Below are 18,896 nucleotides of genomic sequence, written 5' to 3' on the forward strand. Positions count from 1 at the left end.
AAATACTCGCAGCAATTATTGGGCTACAATGGGTTGAAGAGGTCAGACCTGATAGGGTGGTGATATGCACAGACTCACTATTTGCTTTGAAAAGCATACAGTCGACAATAACTGTTAGAGAAGATTTAATAATTTAACTTAACCACTGCTTACTGAGACTTCAGAGGAGGGGAATAGATGTGCAGTTATGCTGGGTGCCTGCACATGAGGGGGTTAAAGGGAATGAGCATGCTGATAAGTTAGCAACAGACGCGTTACAAAAGGAAATAGCAATACCAGTTTCACTTGGAGAAGGAAAAGCAATAATTAAGAAGAAGGGTATGGAAATATGGCAGAAAAGGTGGGAGGAAGATCAGAAAGGGAGGAGATACCACAAGTTACAGAAATCAGTCATAACAAAGATCAATACCAAGGAACAGACGGAAGGAGATCACCATCACTAGACTCAGATTGGATCATACAGGATTAAACGGCACAATGTTTTTAATGGGAAAAAGCCACGTTGAAGAATGCAGGGGGTGTGGAGTGAAGGAAAACGTGGAACACATCATATTACTCTGCAACATGTACAAAACAGAGGGAAAAACTAAGAGACAGGGTCTGGGTCAGAGAGGCAGGAAGGGAGTGGAGCCTGATGGGGATACTGGGAACAGAAGGTGAGGGTGGCACGCGTGGCATTTCAATGTCAAGGAGGGCGATATAGCGTGTATGTGATTACATTACAAATACTGACTTGAGCCCCACCACTGTATGGGTTAGCCCTACCATAGATTACCCAACAAAAATACTCTGGCGCCGCCACTGCTGATGCGGGGATACTGAGAACAGAAGGTGAGGGGTTAAGAGCTACCAGGAAGGCCATTCTTAAGTATTTGAGTGAAACAGGATTGATTGGAAGAATTTAAAACAACGTAAACACAGTGGTATAATTCCACAAGTGGTGATAGAATGATATGGTGATACACACTCTTGTACAGTAGGTGGCGGTATGCACCTTAAAGTTGTTTGCAATCCGCCAACAACCAAAAGAAGAAGAAGAAACACGCACCGGAAGTAAACAAACCACGCTCCGTTACAGTTGGTTCGCCGCTATCGATGAGTGGAGTAAACTAAGATACGATGTTATAGTAGTTTCGCGGGAAATACTACACTTATATTTAGGCAACAATGTCTTCGGTTGAGTTTTTGAGAGAGTTTGTTAACGAGCGACTCTCTGCTGCTGCTGAAGAAATATTTGGAGTTTTTCAGAAAACCTTCGTCGAATATGAGGAGGAGATCAGACGGCAGCGCAGACTGCTGGATGTCGTTTGGAAACCGGATATACAAATACCAAGGATAGGTATGTAAAACGTACTCACTTCAATAGCAGAATACAAAGGAATTGTCAACGTTGCATGTCCTCAAGTTCCGTTATGTGTACAGCATTATCCTATTTTATTTGTTCTCTGTCCCTCCAGAGCTCCCACAGCATCCTGTCTGTGAGGAGCAGGTTCTCTCTGAGGAGCAGCTCTGTATTCAGGAGAGGAACTCCAGTCTGGACCAAGAGGACCCAGAGCCTCCACAGATTAAAGAGGAGCAGGAGGATCTGTGCACCAGTCCGGAGGGAGAGCAGCTTGGACTGGAGCAGGACACTGATGCCTTCATGTTGACTGCTACCGAGGAGGCAAGTGAGCACCAGCTCCTCTCTCACAACTCTCATGTAGCTGAGAGCCAAGATCAGGAAGGAGGCGAGCAAGACTCAGGATCAACTAGCAGTGCAAAGCCAAAACCACAGAATCAACACCGCAAACGTCACCAAAACAAATTGTCAGAGATGCACTGTGATACTCGGCAAGACTCGGGAGAGTCTGCAAGAAATGCAGAGCCAAAAAAACGGAATCAACATCCTGAAAGCAAAAGTCACCGTAACAATGCAAACAACACTGATTTGTTAGAGATGCAAAGTGATACGCACACAGGGAAACAGCCTTTAAAATGTGACAAATGTGAAAAATATTTTAAGTACAGGTCATCACTGGAAAGACACCTGATAATTCACACCGGGGAGAAGCCATATTCCTGCAATACGTGTGGGAAAAGATTTACTCAGAAGTCAAAGTTGAACTATCATACAAAAACCCACAAAGGTGAGACGTCATATTCTTGCAAAATTTGTGGAGAAAGTTTCAAATACGATCGCCTATTAACAGTCCACATCAAACAGGAGCATTCAGCATCTGTTGGAAAAGATTTGACCGGCCACAAGTGTAAAAAAAAATCGTATTAGAATCCACACAAGTGAGAAGCTGTGTGGATTATTTCCAATACTACACAGCCCACATGGAAACACACACAGGCGAAGAGCTTCCAAAGATCAACGGGGAACAGGAGGAGCTGTGCACCAGTCAGGTGACTGGATTGTTTATTCATTTTGAATGCTTTCAGAATGTTCTTTACACTTAAAAAATAAACTTTACAGAGGAATATGATGATGATAAAAAAACTCCAATTGGACTATGACTAATACACTGGGGAAAAGGAACATCTACATGGAAGGAACTATTTTCTGAAGAGACACCTGCTTGTTCACAGTGGAATGTAACTGTACATTTACTCAAGTAATGTACTTAAGTATAATGTTGAGATACTTGTACTTTACTTGAGTATTACCATTTTCTTAAATGTTTAACTTCTACTCCTGTACATCTCAACGTTTCTTTTTACTGCACTACATTTATTTGAGACTTATAGTTAACATAAATTACATGATAAGGAACATGTGTTCATATACACACTATTATTGTCCTTGGGAGTACACAAAGTCTTTTCTCCACATTGATGAAATACAATATAAAAACATTCTTATGTTTTTGTTCAGGACAAAAACAGGATAATATAATCTCTGATAACAGTTTATAGAAGAGCGATTCTGTACAATGAGTACTATTACTTTTGATATTTTAAGTACATCTTAATACGTTTGAACTCTAACGTAACATTTTTAATTCACAACTTTTTGTGTTTTGCAGCGAGTCATCATAGGCTAACAGATGACTCAATACACCAGAATAGTTGTTAACTTTAAACAAACAACACGATTCACATTACTCACACTATTACTGTGATTAGTGATTAAATCAACAATTAATGTAGGACACCTAGTTGGGCTTGCCAACATCACGCTACAGTTTCATTAAACAAATAATCAAATATGCTAACAGTTTATTTACCCGAAAGCTATAGCTAACGATTAATTGTTTTTAGTGCCTTTAATACGGTTAGAAGCTAACAGGTGATTGTTTGTATTGCCTTAAGATGTATCAGTCATCATAGTTAACGTTAGCTAATCACACTTCATTTCAAGATACCGGAATTGTTATTCATGTTAAACAAATAAAACTTTAAAAGCACTTCCCATTACTCACACTCTGTGTGTTGTCGTTCATATTCATGTCTCCTGCTTGCTAGGTGGCAGTGTCACGAAAATCGGCTATTCTCGTCTACTTTCGAGGCGCCAGCGGGTCCGTCTGCGCCACGTCACGGCTGCCCCGCGGTTTTGATCCAGCCTCATAACCCACCGGGCGCGTTTCAGAAGCGGTGCGTCTTGCCTGCCGGCTCGCAGTTTTTGTTGATTTGTGCATATTTCCTGGACAGGCTACTTTGTACAGACAAAGTTAATAATAATTGTAATATTCCAGTTATAAACGACATGAATCAAAGATGTGTTGTTGTATTTCATTGGTAAGTCGCAGGGAAACGACGTAAGTGAGGGACGCAAGGAATCCATTTAACCGAAGTGAGAAGGACCCCCGGTCGATTAAATGGAATCCTTGCGTCCCTCACTTGCGTCGTTTCTCTGCGTTTAGTCCCTCCCACCAGGGAAGCATGGAGAGACGCAAGGAAACCACGAGAAGCAGGGAAATTAGTTTTAAGAGCAATGGGACGTCCTTTCCTCCGGAGCGTCACGTGAAGCGATGTCCGTTTGTGATGACGCCGCACAGCTGATGTCTGACTGCAGCTCTGTCCCCGTTGTTTTCACACACACCCCCGCCACTGTTAGTACACATTTACTGACATATACATTTGTATCATCTGTTGTAGACCCAAATACATAAAATAAGAACTCATTCTCAAAAAAGATAAACGCCATTCTTAAAATGTAAAAACGAAAAAAGCGATCATGAAAATGTTTCCAATAAATGAATAAAATAATTTTTGACCACTTTATTGTTCAGATATATCACATATTTGTAGCCTAACTAAATGATACACTAATTTAAACAAAACACAGTATAAACTGAGGAGTGACTCGTGAGTTTCATGTGTTTTCTTCACTCCGCTGGGAAACTGCTCTCATATCAAGAAGCATCAGTGCATGCACTGCATCGTCCAATCAGTGAGCGATACACAGTAAGGGGGCGGGGCGAGTATCTGACGATTTCATCGGAGGATGGTCTGGTGATTCCTCGATTATCGTTCCTCGATTGTCGGTCCTCCCGCAGAAATAAGCGCCATGGGACGGTAATCAAGATGGCGCAGACAAATCAACTTCCGGTGATACCGAGGACCGACGAGCGAGGAAATGAAAATAATCGACCTGCGATCGGCCGCGATCTTTGCGAACGCCGCAGCGCAGCCGTAACGCGACGCAGACGGACCCGGTGGAATCCAGGGGTAAGCGTGCCACAGTTTTGCCGCTGCGAGGCTCCACTAGCCACTGACGTAGGACAAAGCAAATAAATACGCACAGACATTTTCGAATACATAAAAAACAGTACCGGCGTAGGACTTGCGTGTGGCACGTCCTATGCCGGTTTCCCTTCATAAATCACAATCAACTCGAAATGCGGCGCAGCTTTTGCGGGCTTCACATAACGTCCATATTTACCTATAAATAGTCAAAGAAACGGCCCGTATTAATATTCATTTTGACTGACTGCATGAAGAAGATCGCAGGAAATTACGACAGAACAGCTAAAAAATACATTTCACACCGTGTCAGATTTTGGTTCTTTTGGGAAGGTGGAGACAAATCACATTGTTTGGTGCAGTTTGAACCAGAGTAGCAGCATGGAGGTCGGATCGTCACCAAAACAAATAAATAAGTGGTCCGAAAAAAGTAAATGACAAAATACACATAACCTTCCTCAGGTAGTGTGTCAGTGTGTTTGTGCCGGGGACGGCATAAAACGATTAAAAATGATAGTATATAAAATAGTGCTGTCAAAATTATCGCGTTAACGGCGGTAATTAATTTTTTGAATTAATTGCGTTCAAATATTTAACGCATTTAACGCATGTGCAGAATGGCCCGCCCCATACATGCCACCAGTGGCAGCGCCAGGGTATGGCTGGGGTAGGCTACACCCATACCAAGAAATGGCTTAGCCCCAACATGAAAAATGATGTTAAAGTAAGCAAAATAAAGTCTGCCAACTCGCCAGGGGCGGATCTACCGGGGTGGCATGGGGTGGCAACTGCCACCCTAAACAATAGCCTTGCCACCCCAGCTGCCACCCCAGTTGGCATCTTTGTTTTGAAAGAAAAGTTGTGGCTAATCGGACATTTATGAGAGAAAATCTCTAATGTCCGAGTGCAAGTGAATGCAGCACAAGATGCACGTCATGTAACCCCTCCCCCGGTCCTGGCGCGAGACTGGAAATATGATTGATGGCGAATTCAGTTGAACGGGGGGACGGCGCAAAACGAGAAGCATTTCGGACCCAAGCACTGAAGGAATGAGGTAGTTGCGGTCTACAATTACAGAGAAGAGACTGTCAGTTTGGCTGTACTCAGCATGGAATCAAAACGCACTAAAGCTTTGGATCTTAATACGTTTGTGAGGCGTTTTGCTGAACAAAATGGTAATCACCGCATTCAGCTGTAATAGGCATGCCAACTTGATGCTCTGCTCACGGATGACTCGATGAGCATAACAAACTGTTAAGATGATGACCTTGTATGCGTGTATATATATTTTTTCTTTGTGGGGGTCTGCCCCCAAAAAACAGTTTTAAGTCCTGAGAAAGTCAAATAAGACGGTGTGTAAAACTACACTGCCCAGCCAACAGAAAGTAACCACTTTGATTTAACTAGGCCAGTAGGTAAGGACCTTCCACTGGATAATAACTGCAGCGATGTTTTAGCTGAATATACGTTTTTTAACCCTAACTGATGCAGTTAGTCACTTCTTTAATGTTTGTTCTTTCTGATGTAAAGTCAAGGTTGTAACTGTATATCAATAATGATATAATTACTTGTTTTTCAAATGTGAAGGAGGGTGAGCAAGCATCTTGATGAACATTCATCATTAACTCCTCCAAAAAATATAGTTTATTCAATAATAAATGAATATGTGAATCATAACAGTGATTGACAGCTGATAGGAATAATATGATTGTTAATAGTATCATATTCATTCAGACAAACATCGATGAGACAGTTAATTAATGTACTTATTGCAGCAGTGCATATATTTGGTTCCCCTGCTGGTCTAAGATTGAAACAAACTCATTCAGTTATTGTTCAGTTAAAATTCATTAAATTACGTCTGCCACCTTACATATTTATATGTAAGGCTTTACTGATGTGCCACAATAATATCACCTTTGTGATTGAGTTAAAATATTAATATTGTGGCTTTCCAAGTTAACATTGATTGTAGGGGTGTAACGGTTCACAAACATTTCGGTTCGGTTCGTACCTCGGTTTTTAGGTCACGGTTAGGTACGTTTTCGGTTCAGCAGAAAAAATTATCACAACATTAAAACATTTTTTAATTTTTTTAATTATTATTAAACTGTGAATATTCACTCAAATAAATACAAAATATAATAAAATAAACATTAAGGTGCAGCATGTCAATGAACTGAAATGATCTGTATTTGAACTGTACTGTACCTAAGCAGCCAGGTTGACATTAGGACTTGCTTTTCATTGTATTTTCATGTTGTTTAAAGAAAGATGAACTTGTCCACATTGCTTGCCGAAAGGGCAGATCTGCTGGCACTAACAATGTCTCCTGATGTGGAGAACATCCTCTCTAGGGACAGAGGTAGCAGATACAGCCAGGTAGCGCTTTGCTAACATGGCAACATAAGGATACTTGGCGTTTGTAATAGCTTTGGCTCGGTCTGAACTCTCTGCGAGTGGTGGAGGCTTACATGCTAGCGGGAGTTGGGTTTGCACTTCAGTCTTTTTTCTTTTGGTAGCGGTGATATTCACGTTCGGGTGATGCCTTTTCAAATGAGTGTGCAAGTTTGATGTATTGCCAGCCGCGTAACCAATGTTAGTTGAACAATGCCGACAAACAGCTTTGGTTCAGTCCACCTGTCTTTGTCCGTCATCCTTGTTCGTAACTGCGAAACCAAAATGTTCCCAAACCGGAGACTTCAATGATGCTGGAGGATTTTGGAGCTCAACTTTATCTGCGTTCACCATTTCGATAGTTCCTCAAATTACTGACTACATTTGAACGCATCCCTGTGACCAGCTCTCATAGTATACCTCTCGTCCAATGAAATGACTTGGTCGCTCTATGATATATACCTCAGATTACTTCCAGAAAGTTGTTCATGTTCTCAATTTTTTACATTTAACGTTATATTTGTTCGGTACCCTTCGGTTCACACGTGTACCGAACCGAAGGGCCCGTACCGAATAATTTCAGTACGTGTACCGTTACACTGCGATTTAAATCAGCATATACTTCTGCCAGGGGATGCCACCCCTTAAAATCTCCTGCCACCCTCTTGCCACCCCATGAATATTTGTCTAGATCCGCCCCTGCAACTCGCCCGGAGTAAATTGTACAGACAGCAGTTAGTAAGATTGATTTCAGTAGCCACGGTTTTGAAAACTTTTGTCACGTAGTGATCGTCTTCTCAATAGAACATCTTTGATAACGGCGTGGTGTTTTTGCAGGAAGTCCCGACGGAGAATACTTTTGCTGTAGTACAGGGGTGCACATAACTGGTACGCAGGTTATGTGCGTAATCTGAAATGCGTACCGTCACTTGTGTCACAAAGCGCATTTGCGTACCGACGTACTTGTGAAGCTTTTCCAGAAGGCGGTTAGATCACCGGACGACAGAGTCGGTCTCCGTGTGCACAGACAGGGCTGCTGTTAACGTCGGTCTGTACAACGGAATTGTGCCAAAACTACGCCAACCGGCGGCGGAGAGAGACTCCCCCCCTTCACTGGAGAACTGCGCTAAAACAGCTGATCACAACGTTCACACTCTGTGGTCACGAAGTACTCCACTAGCCGCCCGCCCCCCCCCCCCCCCCCCCTCTGTCGACTTTCCTGAAGTACTCCCCCGTTGATAGAAATCAACACGTAATGAATTAAGACCCCACGGTTTGATGATTGAGAGGTGTGTGGGTTGTCTTTCATTTTGACACGCAGAACATTTTTATAATAAACATAGATACTGTATGTTAAATGGATATATCCGCCTTCTTTCATTTATCTTTCCATTCCCACAACAATATACATAAATAAATGGCATATTTTGGACATAGTTCGAATGGTGATTAATCATGATTAATACATTTTTAAGCTGTGATTAATCTGATTAAAAATTGTAATCGTTTGACAGCCCTAATATAAAACCATGCTTGTATCTATACAACCTATAGAAAAGCAAAACGGCCTCAGTTTAGACGTAATTATGTCCTTCTGCATACCGCATTATTTATGAGAATACATGTCATAACATATTCGAGGTGGTTTTCAATAACATATCCGTATATATTTATTTCTCCAAGTTAGGTTTTTGTGTGCACTGAGGAGTCTCAAACAGGCGTTTGTTTAATCATTTTAAGATTGGCTTTAATCAATGTTTGCAAATGAATTCTTCATATATGATATGTTACGCTCTCTGAGAGCTTACAGGAGTGACCCCACAGGCCCACAATACTGAACACCAGAGGTGGGACCAAGTCATTGTTTTGCAAGTCCGAGTCAAGTCTCAAGTCTTTGCGCTCAAGTCCGAGTCAAGTCTCAAGTCATTGTTTTGCAAGTCCAAGTCAAGTCTCAAGTCAGGATGGGCCAGTTCAAGTCAAGTCAAGTCCTAAACTTTGACAAAACGAGTCATAAACAAGTCATTATGTGTTTTTCACCAAATGTAATGAAATCGATTAACAGAATAATACTTAATAATCAAATTGCTCTTTATTAGTCACATTAATAATTTAATAATCCATTTTCTGGTAAAGTAACGTGTTTTTCTAATTTAAGAGGGTAAGGTAAGGCTACCGTGACGGTTTGATTCAGAAGGAGTTTAATGGATAAGATCCCTGATGTTGAGGTAACCAGAATGTTTATTTCTACTGTGTACAACATGTTATAAGGGACCCACAATCTATCTTTATGCAAGGGATAATGTGCAGCGAGGCGGTCTCTATGGGGAAAAGAACACCTGAATCTAGATCCCTCTGCAGGTGGTACTTTAAGTATATTTTGATGCTAATACTTTTGTACTTTTACTTGTAAAATTTTGAATGCAGGACTTTTTATTGTACAGGGTTCCTGCAGGTTTCGCCAACTCAAATTTTAGACTTTTTAACACCTTTTTAAGACCACTTTGAATAGAATTTAAGACCTATTTCACGGCAATAAAGTATGAAGGAAAATGTATATAAAGAAGAAATACGTCCCATAATCACTTACAAAGTAAATGTATTCATGTTCAACATAAGAACAGTGACTGAACACAACAGTGTAACAGTACAGAACTGTGTTAGCGTGTTAGACAAAAAGTGTGTGTATGTGTGTGCGTCTGTGTGTGCTTGAGTGTGTGTGTGTGTGTGTGTGTGTTAGGGCTGTGCAATTAATCATATTTTAATCGCAATTACGATTTTGGCCTGCCACAATTACGAAAACAACATAATCGTAAAAAACGATTATTTTGCTTTGCTAGGTTGTGACAGTGCACTACAACATATTTGATCTAATTAATTTTTTAGTAATGTATCATTTATTTAATTAATTTTTGTATTGGTTTTTTCAGTTGAATTATACGTTCAGGGTAATCAACAGTTAAAAAGATACTGTTCAAATTATTATCTGTTTTAAAGTTCAATAAATGGATGTTTTCAAAGTCAATGAATAATCATATTTAATAATCGTGATATTAATTATTGACCAACATAATCTTGATTATTGCCATAATCGAGCAGCCCTAGTGTGTGTGTGTGTGTGTGTGTGTGTGTGTGTGTGTGTGTGTGTGTGTGTGTGTGTGTGTGTGTGTGTGTGTGTGTGTGTGTGTGTGTGAGAGAGAGAGAGTGACAAGAGCTATATTCAGAGCTCTGCTGCCTTGGCTACACTATTTCATCGTTGCTGTTGTATGATTGGTGTTTAGCTACGGTATTTAGCGTCTACAGCACCTCCGCTTTTAGGGTTGACGTAGACCCAAACTTAGCCCGGAGGTCCCCCGGTGTTGTTGCGGGAGCTGCTGCATTAGCTGCTGCTGCACTAGCTAACGCTGCATTAGCTGCTGCTGCACTAGCTAACGCTGCACTAGCTAACGCTCCACTAGCAAAACAAACACTAATTTATTTTGCAAAAGGTGCAGCGGGCTTCAAACACGTTCCCTCCACTGGTTTCAACCAAGCACTAAATTAGATGTTTTCCAACCAAATACGGTTGAACTTACACTTCCCCATATTTATTTGTAAGTAGATTCGAAGATAGGCTACATGAGCTGAAGCTTGGTTGCTTTGTTACTAGCTGGGTGTTCTCCAACAAGGGGCCGGGGGAAACAAAGTTAGTGATTACTGGTTCCATGTTGATTTAATTCAATACAAATTGTTGGGGGGAACTGAAAGGCTATTACCGTACTGGTTACTTTGCAGCCCGGACATTTCCCCCAAAACACATTTAGACGCTATCGCAACATAGAAGTACCTTTCAAATCCGATAATTTTTAAGACCTTCTGAATCATATTTAAGACCTTTTTAAGGCCTTCAATTCTGATTATCAAATGTAAGACTTTTTAAGACTTGTTAAGACCCCGCGGGAACCCTGATTGTAACTTTTTTTAATTGTCTGAACTTCTCCCACCTCTGACAATAAATCCTGAGTGTTTACCCTGCTCTGAAGGTTATTTTCATTTTACAAATCCTGCACTCAGCTTTGCTTTCTCCAATATCATTGAAAAGCAGCCAGATGCTGCTTCTTTTTTCGGTTTTCGCTCATTTCTTGACTTTTTCCGACGCGCTTGCATTTAAATCCGGCTACCCGTCTCCCCGTCACTCTGCACATGCTGTGCCCCCCACCCTTCTTTCACATAATGGTATGATCCTAGTGTGTCCTCGCATATGATTGGCCGCATGGTGGCCCAGCTAAATAAAGACCCCGCCCCTGCCTGCAAGGATTCTCAGCAAGAGTAGGAGCGGCTGAAGATTCTGCTTTCCCCGACGGGAGTCTGCTCTTCTAGCGGTAGCTCGCGATCGGCGTGTTGGAGACCTCTGAATTAAAGTAGCAAGTCACCTCAAGTCAGAAGGCTCAAGTTCAAGTCAAGTCCCGAGTCATTGGTGTTCAAGTCCAAGTCGAGTCGCAAGTCTTTTGTGATGTTGTCACGTCGAGTCTCAAGTCATAAAATGTGTGACTCGAGTCTGACTCGAGTCCAAGTCATGTGACTCGAGTCCACACCTCTGCTGAACACTATGGAGAGGAGACAGAGTTTATGAGGCAAAAAGGTTTATTAACCTAAACCGTTTTACAGAGACAAAAGAGGGATTGGATACAGGGGCGGATCTACCGGGGTGGCATGGGGTGGCAACTGCCACCCTAAACAATAGCCTTGCCACCCCAGCTGCCACCCCAGTTGGCATCTTTGTTTTGAAAGAAAAGTTGTGGCTCATCGGACATTTATGAGAGAAAGTCTCTAATGTCCGAGTGCAAATGAATGCAGCACAAGATGCACGTCATGTAACCCCTCCCCCGGTCCTGGCGCGAGAGTGGAAATATGATTGGTGGCGAATTCATTTGAACGGGACGCCGCAAAACGAGAAGCCTTTCGGACCCAAGCACTGAAGGAATGAGGTAGTTGCGGTCTACAATGACAGAGAAGAGAATGTCAAATTTGGCTGTACTCAGCATTGAATCAAAACGCACTACAGCTGTTGATCTTAATAAATTTGTGAGGCGTTTTGCTGAACAAGATAGTAATCGCCGCATTCAGCTGTAATAGACATGCCAACTTGATGCTCTGCTCACGGATGACTCGATGAGAATAACAAACTGTTAAGATGATGACCTTGTATGCGTGTATATATTTTTTTCTTTGAGGGGGTCTGCCCCCAAAAAACAATTTGAAGTCCTGAAAAAGTAAAATAAGACGGTGTGTAAAACTACACTGCCCAGCCAACAGAAAGTAACCACTTTGATTGAACTAGGCCAGTAGGTAAGGACCTTCCACTGGATAATAATTGCAGCGATGTTTTAGCTGAATACACGTTTTTTAACCCTAACTGATGCAGTTAGTCACTTCTTTAATGTTTGTTCTTTCTGATGTAAAGTCAAGGTTGTAACTGTATATCAATAATGATATAATTACTTGTTTTTCAAATTTGAAGGAGGGTGAGCAAGCATCTTGACGAACATTCATCATTAACTCCTCCAAAAAATAAATATAGTTTATTCAATACTAAATGAATATGTGAATCATAACAGTTCTTCACTATATATGTAAAGCGTCTTTGAGCACCTGCAAAAACGCTAACAAATTAAATCTATTATTATTATTATTATTATTTATTATTTATTTATACAGCTGATAGGAATAATATGATTGTTAATAATATCATATTCATTCAGACAAACATCGATGAGACAGTTAATTAATGTACTTATTGCAGCAGTCTGCATAGATTTGGTTCCCCTGCTGGTCTAAGAGTGAGATAAACTCATTCAGTTATTGTTCAGTTAAAATTCATTAAATTACGTCTGCCACCTTATATGTAAGGCTTTACTGATGTGCCACAATAATATCACCTATGTGATTGAGTTAAAATATTAATATTGTGGCTTTCCAAGTTAACATTGACTGTAGGGGTGTAACGGTTCACAAACATTTCGGTTCGGTATGTATCTCAGTTGTTAGGTCACGGTTCGGTTCGGTACGTTTTTGGTACAGCAGAAAAAATTATCACAAAACATTAAAAACATTTTTTTTATTATTATTAAACTGTGACTAATGTATTCAAATAAATACAAAATATAGTAAAATAAACATTAAGGTGCAGCATTTCGATGAACTGAAATAATCTGTATTTGAACTGTACTAGTACCTAAGCAGCCAGCTTGACATTAGGACTTGCTTGTCATTGTATTTTCATGTTGTTTAAAGAAAGATTAACTTGTCCACATTGCTTGCTGAAATGGCAGATCTGCTGGCACTAACAATGTCTCCTGCTGTGGAGAACACCCTCTCTAGGGACAGAGGTAGCGCTTTGCTAACATGGCAACATAAGGATATTTGGCGTTTGTAATAGCTTTGGCTCGGTCTGAACTCTTTGCGAGTGGTGGAGGCTTACATGCTAGTGGGAGTTGGGTTTGCACTTCAGTCTTTTTTCTTTTGGTACCGGTGATATTCACGTTCGGGTGATGCCTTTTCAAATGAGTGTGATGTATTGCCAGCCGCGTAACCAATGTTAGTTGAACAATACCGACAAACAGCTTTGGTTCGGTCCACCTGTCTTTGTCCGTCATCCTTGTACGTAACTGCGAAACCAAAATGTTCCCAAACCGGAGACTTCAATGATGCTGTAGGATTTTCAGCTCAACTTTATCTGCGTTCGCCATTTCGACAGTTCCTCAAATTACTGACTACATTTGAACGCATCCCTGTGACCAGCTCTCATAGTATGCCTCTCGTCCAATGAAATTACTTGGTCGCTCTATGATATATACCTGAGATTACTTCCAGAAAGTTGTTCATGTTCTCAATTTTTTTACGTTTAACGCTATATTTGTTCGGTACACACGTGTACCGAACCGAAGGGCCCGTACCGAATAATTTCAGTACGGGTACGTGTACCGTTACACCCCTAATTGATTGATATGATTGCGATTTAAATCAGCATATACTTCTGTCAGGGGATGCCACCCCTCAAAATCTCCTGCCACCCTCTTGCCACCCCATGAATATTTGTCTAGATCCGCCCCTGATTGGATAATCCACAAAGTCCCGGGCCAGGGTGTGTCACCAGAGGTGGAGCGGAGGTCCGAAGCCGGGGATCCCGAGTTGGCGAGAGCGAGCAGGCTGGAGCAGCTGTGCGGAGAAGCACGGCGGAACACAGGCGAGGAGAGCCGGGGATCCAGAGCTGGCGAGAGCAACCTGGGGCAGGTAGTGATGGCAGTTTGACACTGAAGCTTCGAACGGAGCTTCAACCCTGGACTTCCTATTCCATAGAAGCAGTGATTTCAGAAGAAATCACGTGACATGTGACGTCCGAACCAGCAACTGCTTCATTTCCTGAATGAATCACTCCACTGGTTCATGGTCCAATCACGCGATTCAATGCACTCTGCCTCAGGTTCAGGTTCAGGTTATTTATTTGTACCCGTAGGTAGATTCTGTTTGCAGACAAAAAGACAAGGGTTCCATCCTGACACTAAAAACAAACACAAACAACAAACACATCTCTAATAAAATGACTAGTAAATGTACAAGTATACCCTGCTCAACCAAATCTCAAAATATAAAAAAAAAAAAAACATTTTAAGAAGGAAAACACTAGTACAAACATGGACATTCAAAATTCACAATTAAATAAAAAAAAAAAAATAGGCATCTGTGTGACGCTCCTATGATGTGTTAATTTGTGCAATAGCTGCTGGGATAAAACTGTTTTTACTCCGCTTAGTTCTACTCTTTGGGACAAGTAACCTCCAGCCCGAAGGAAGAAGCTTGAATTCTGAGTGCAGAGGGTGGGAGTCATTGTCTAATATGGAGCTGGATAACCGCTGTAACTGCCTGAGGTACAGGGTCTCCAGGTTTAGCTGTTACTCACCGATCAGTCTGCTGGACCACTTTACGATCTGACTCAGAGAGTTTCTGCTCTTTAAAGTCAGGTGAAAAAGACAGAATCGACTCGATAAAAGCACGATAAAACATGATCATCATGGTTTTGTCAATGTTAAAATAGGACAATTTCCTAAGACAGTACAAACGCTGGTGCCCCCTTTTGCACACAGCTTCACAGTTTGGATCAGAGCTCAATTTTGAGTCAATAATTGTCCCGAGATATTTGTATGATTGCACAAATTCTACTTCATGTATGTGGGGATGTCTTCTAAAATCAATGATCATGTCCTTGGTTTTGCTTATGTTCAGTTGTAGATAGGACTCCTCACACCACCTGACAAAGTCGTCAATGACAGGGCCGTGGCTGGTCTCATTGTCCTGGAGCCTACCTAAGAATTACAGAGTCATCTGCACAATTACAGAGTCATCTGCCTCGTATCTATTCTGACAGGCGACCAGTAGCGTGGCGTGGGAAAAAAATTAGGGGAAGCCAATAATACGTCCTTTCTTTTGGGTCGGGGGTGTGGTAGTCAATGTAATAACGTAACCAGGTGAGTGATTACAGCACCCGGTATCATTTTACACACATTTGTATCATACAGATGCAGGACTTACACACGCCTGTTATCTAACCGACAGGTCCGCACGCATTCTCCAGCCCAAACTCTAATAAGCATTCATTCACAAACTACATCAGGAGACCTTTCACGTTTTACGTCCGATTCGCTCCTTTGTTCCTCTCTGTACACAGCTCCAGTTTGGGTATCGGCCTGTCATCAGATTGTATCTGTTGTTGCTGTAGCGGAAGTTTAGTACAATTATGTTTGATTAAATACTCCAAATCTCCACCCTCCATAATTGCACTTGCTCTGCTTGCTACTTTCTAACGGCGGTGAGAGTGCTGCAGTGACGCTATCTATCTTCTATCGATTAGATTTATGATTCGAAAATTATAAAAGTAGGGTAGACATGTGGATATTATCCGACTGAACAAAACGTGCATTTATCTAACAGGTTCGTTTTCCACTGACCTTATTTCGAGCTATTTTCTAAAATCCTATGGAGAAATCCCGTTGCTTTTTTGTCGAGGGAAACCGAGCGCAGCTTACTTCCGGGTTTTAGGATGCGTCACTGCACCACTAAGTTGATGCGATTTGATTGGATTGTGAGGCAAGGGAAGCCAGCTGCCTCTGGCTTCCCTTGGCATGGCCCTGACTAATCACAGGTTGGCAGGGTTATGATGTGAGCCTCGTCTGATTGGTCAATCCCTCCATTTTTTTCACCAAGGGAAGAAAGTTTCGGCTGGCCTCCTCTCGCAACAGAGAGTGCAATCTACTGTTTCACCATAACATCTAGAGGGGCGCTGTTTCACTCTTTGTAAAATACTCAATGAGAATGGGGGAGAGACGGGCCGGCAGCAACACACAGCAAAGAATTTCCGAAACTTCCGAAAACTTTTTATTTATTTATTAAAATTATAACTATAATCCGAAAAAACAGGGGAAGCCTGGCTTCCCTTGGCCTCCAGGAGAAAACGCCACTGCAGGTGACAGGTTGAAACAGTTTCGAATTTGAGCGCTTCAACACTTTATAACCGCTCTAAACAATGTGCAATGTGTGGGTTGTTGTACGACGCTGAAGTTGGCTTCCAATTCAGAGCATCCGATTCGGCAGTTAAGGGGAAAGTTAAGGGACATTTAATTTACAGCGCTGAGCGAACAATCCTCCGTGTTTGAACCTTTTAAATCACTGCATAGCCAATTTATTTGGACTGGATTATCCCAGAGAGTCTAAATAACCCAGTTTGAGATTTGTGAAACCTTTATTCTATTTGTGAAAATTTAAAAAAAGGGAGATTTCAGTGCTTTTTTCACATGTAGACCACATTAGACCAGGTTCTGATCTAAAACCACTAGACCTACACTCATCAAATCTGGACTGGATTATCCCAGAGAGTCTAAAGATTCTTTATAACCCAGTTTGAGATTTGTGAAACCTTTATTCTATTTGTGAAAATACAAACAAGGGAGATTTCAGTGCTTTTTTTTTTACATGTAGACCACATTAGACCAGGTCCTGATCTGAAACCACTAGACCTACACTCATCAAATCTGGACTGGATTATCCCAGAGAGGCTAAAGATTCTTTATAACACAGTTTCAGATTTGTGAAACCTTTATTCTATTTGTGAAAATACAAACAAGGGAGATTTCAGTGCTTTTTTCGCATCCTGACCACATTAGACCAGGTCCTGATCTGAAACCACTATACCTAGACTCATCAAATCTGGACTGGATTATCCCAGAGGGTCTAAAGATTCTTTATAACACAGTTTCAGTTTTGTGAAACCTTTATTCTATTTGTGAAAATACAAACAAGGGAGATTTCAGTGCTTTTTTCGCATCCTGACCACATTAGACCAGGTCCTGATCTAAAACCACTTTACCTAGACTCATCAAATCTGGACTGGATTATCCCAGAGGGCCTAAAGATTCTTTATAACACAGTTTGAGATTTGTGAAACCTTAATTCTATTTGTGAAAATACAAAAAGTGAGATTTCAGTGCTTTTTCACATGTAGACCACATTAGACCAGGTCCTGATCTGAAACCACTATACCTAGACTCATCAAATCTGGACTGAATTATCCCAGAGGGTCTAAAGATTCTTTATAACGCAGTTTGAGATTTGTGAAACCTTAATTCTATTTGTGAAAATACGAACAAGGGAGATTTTGCTGCTTTTTAAAAATCTAGACCACATTAGACCAGGTCCTGATCTAAAACCACTTTTCCTAGACTCGTCAAATCTGGACTGCATTATCCCAGAGGGTCTAAAGATTCTTTATAACCCAGTTTCAGATTTGTGAAACCTTTATTCTATTTGTGAAAATACAAACAAGGGAGATTTCAGTGCTTTTTTTTTTACATGTAGACCACATTAGACCAGGTCCTGATCTGAAACCACTAGACCTACACTCATCAAATCGGGTAAGTATGGACAGCTAATTAAGGAAGAATAAAGTCTTTACTTCTCAAATGTATTATAATTTTGTGTTGCAAATAAAAATTCAACAGATAAGTAGGTATACTTATATAAACTTAATTTATTTACAGTTGCAGGCAAAACACTTTAACAGGAAATTAAATATAGTCTATAACTAGCATTGTTCAAGTTTACTTTAAGCAACAAGCTTTGCCTAATTACAGTATGTCATCTTGAGTACTAGGATTGCTTGGAATGTGAAAAACATTACAAGATTAGAAAATAACACTTTGGTAAAAATAATTGCTATTCATATTTTGCTTTAGGACAAAGCAACAGAAGCTGTTCAAAGTGGATGAAAGACTGAAGGTTAGCCTTTTTCTTTATCTCATGAACCTGAATTCCTTTAACATCTCTTTCATTTTTTTGTTTGCTATGAAACAGTATTTAAGATACGAAAAACTTTGTAGATAAAGAATTATCACCTAAATGAGGAGCATACACTTATTTTTATTTTTATTTATTTATTCATTTGTTTAACAGGGACAGTGCACATTAATTAACATTGCTGTAAATGTGCCAGAGTTAGCCAAGAGGCTATTTTTCATCTGTTGTCCCTGGACAGATTTTTTAAGTGAACCTAAAACAAATTTCATTTAAACAAGTAAATACAATCAAATTAAAACATGCAACATACATTACTGGAATACTTAAATAAATAAAAAGACAGAACAATAAAACAAAACAAAATAACATGTTGTGACGACCCCTCCCCCCTTCTGCCTGTCTGTGCTCCCTGCCTTGCTGTCCTCTGGCAGGTACTGGGAGTGTCGTCCTGTTTGTGCCCGCCCATCTAGAGGCGGAGCCTCAAGAAGGCATAAAGGCTTGCCCAGCTG

At 40.9% G+C, this 18,896-nt stretch overlaps 1 protein-coding gene across 1 annotated transcript; it reads left to right on the top strand.

The window, feature by feature from the left end:
• Window positions 1-806: 806 nt before the first annotated feature.
• LOC117560268 (GDNF-inducible zinc finger protein 1-like) lies at window positions 807-3,405 on the top strand. Its single transcript, XM_034237130.1, has 2 exons — window positions 807-1,339; window positions 1,458-3,405. Exons 1-2 carry the CDS (start codon window positions 1,168-1,170, stop codon window positions 2,264-2,266), a joined length of 981 nt encoding a protein of 326 aa, XP_034093021.1. The 5' UTR covers window positions 807-1,167; the 3' UTR covers window positions 2,267-3,405.
• The last annotated feature ends 15,491 nt before the right edge of the window (window positions 3,406-18,896 follow it).

The sequence above is a fragment of the Gymnodraco acuticeps genome, unplaced genomic scaffold (genome assembly GCF_902827175.1).
Source record: "Gymnodraco acuticeps unplaced genomic scaffold, fGymAcu1.1, whole genome shotgun sequence".
Classification (NCBI taxonomy): Eukaryota; Metazoa; Chordata; class Actinopteri; order Perciformes; family Bathydraconidae; genus Gymnodraco; species Gymnodraco acuticeps.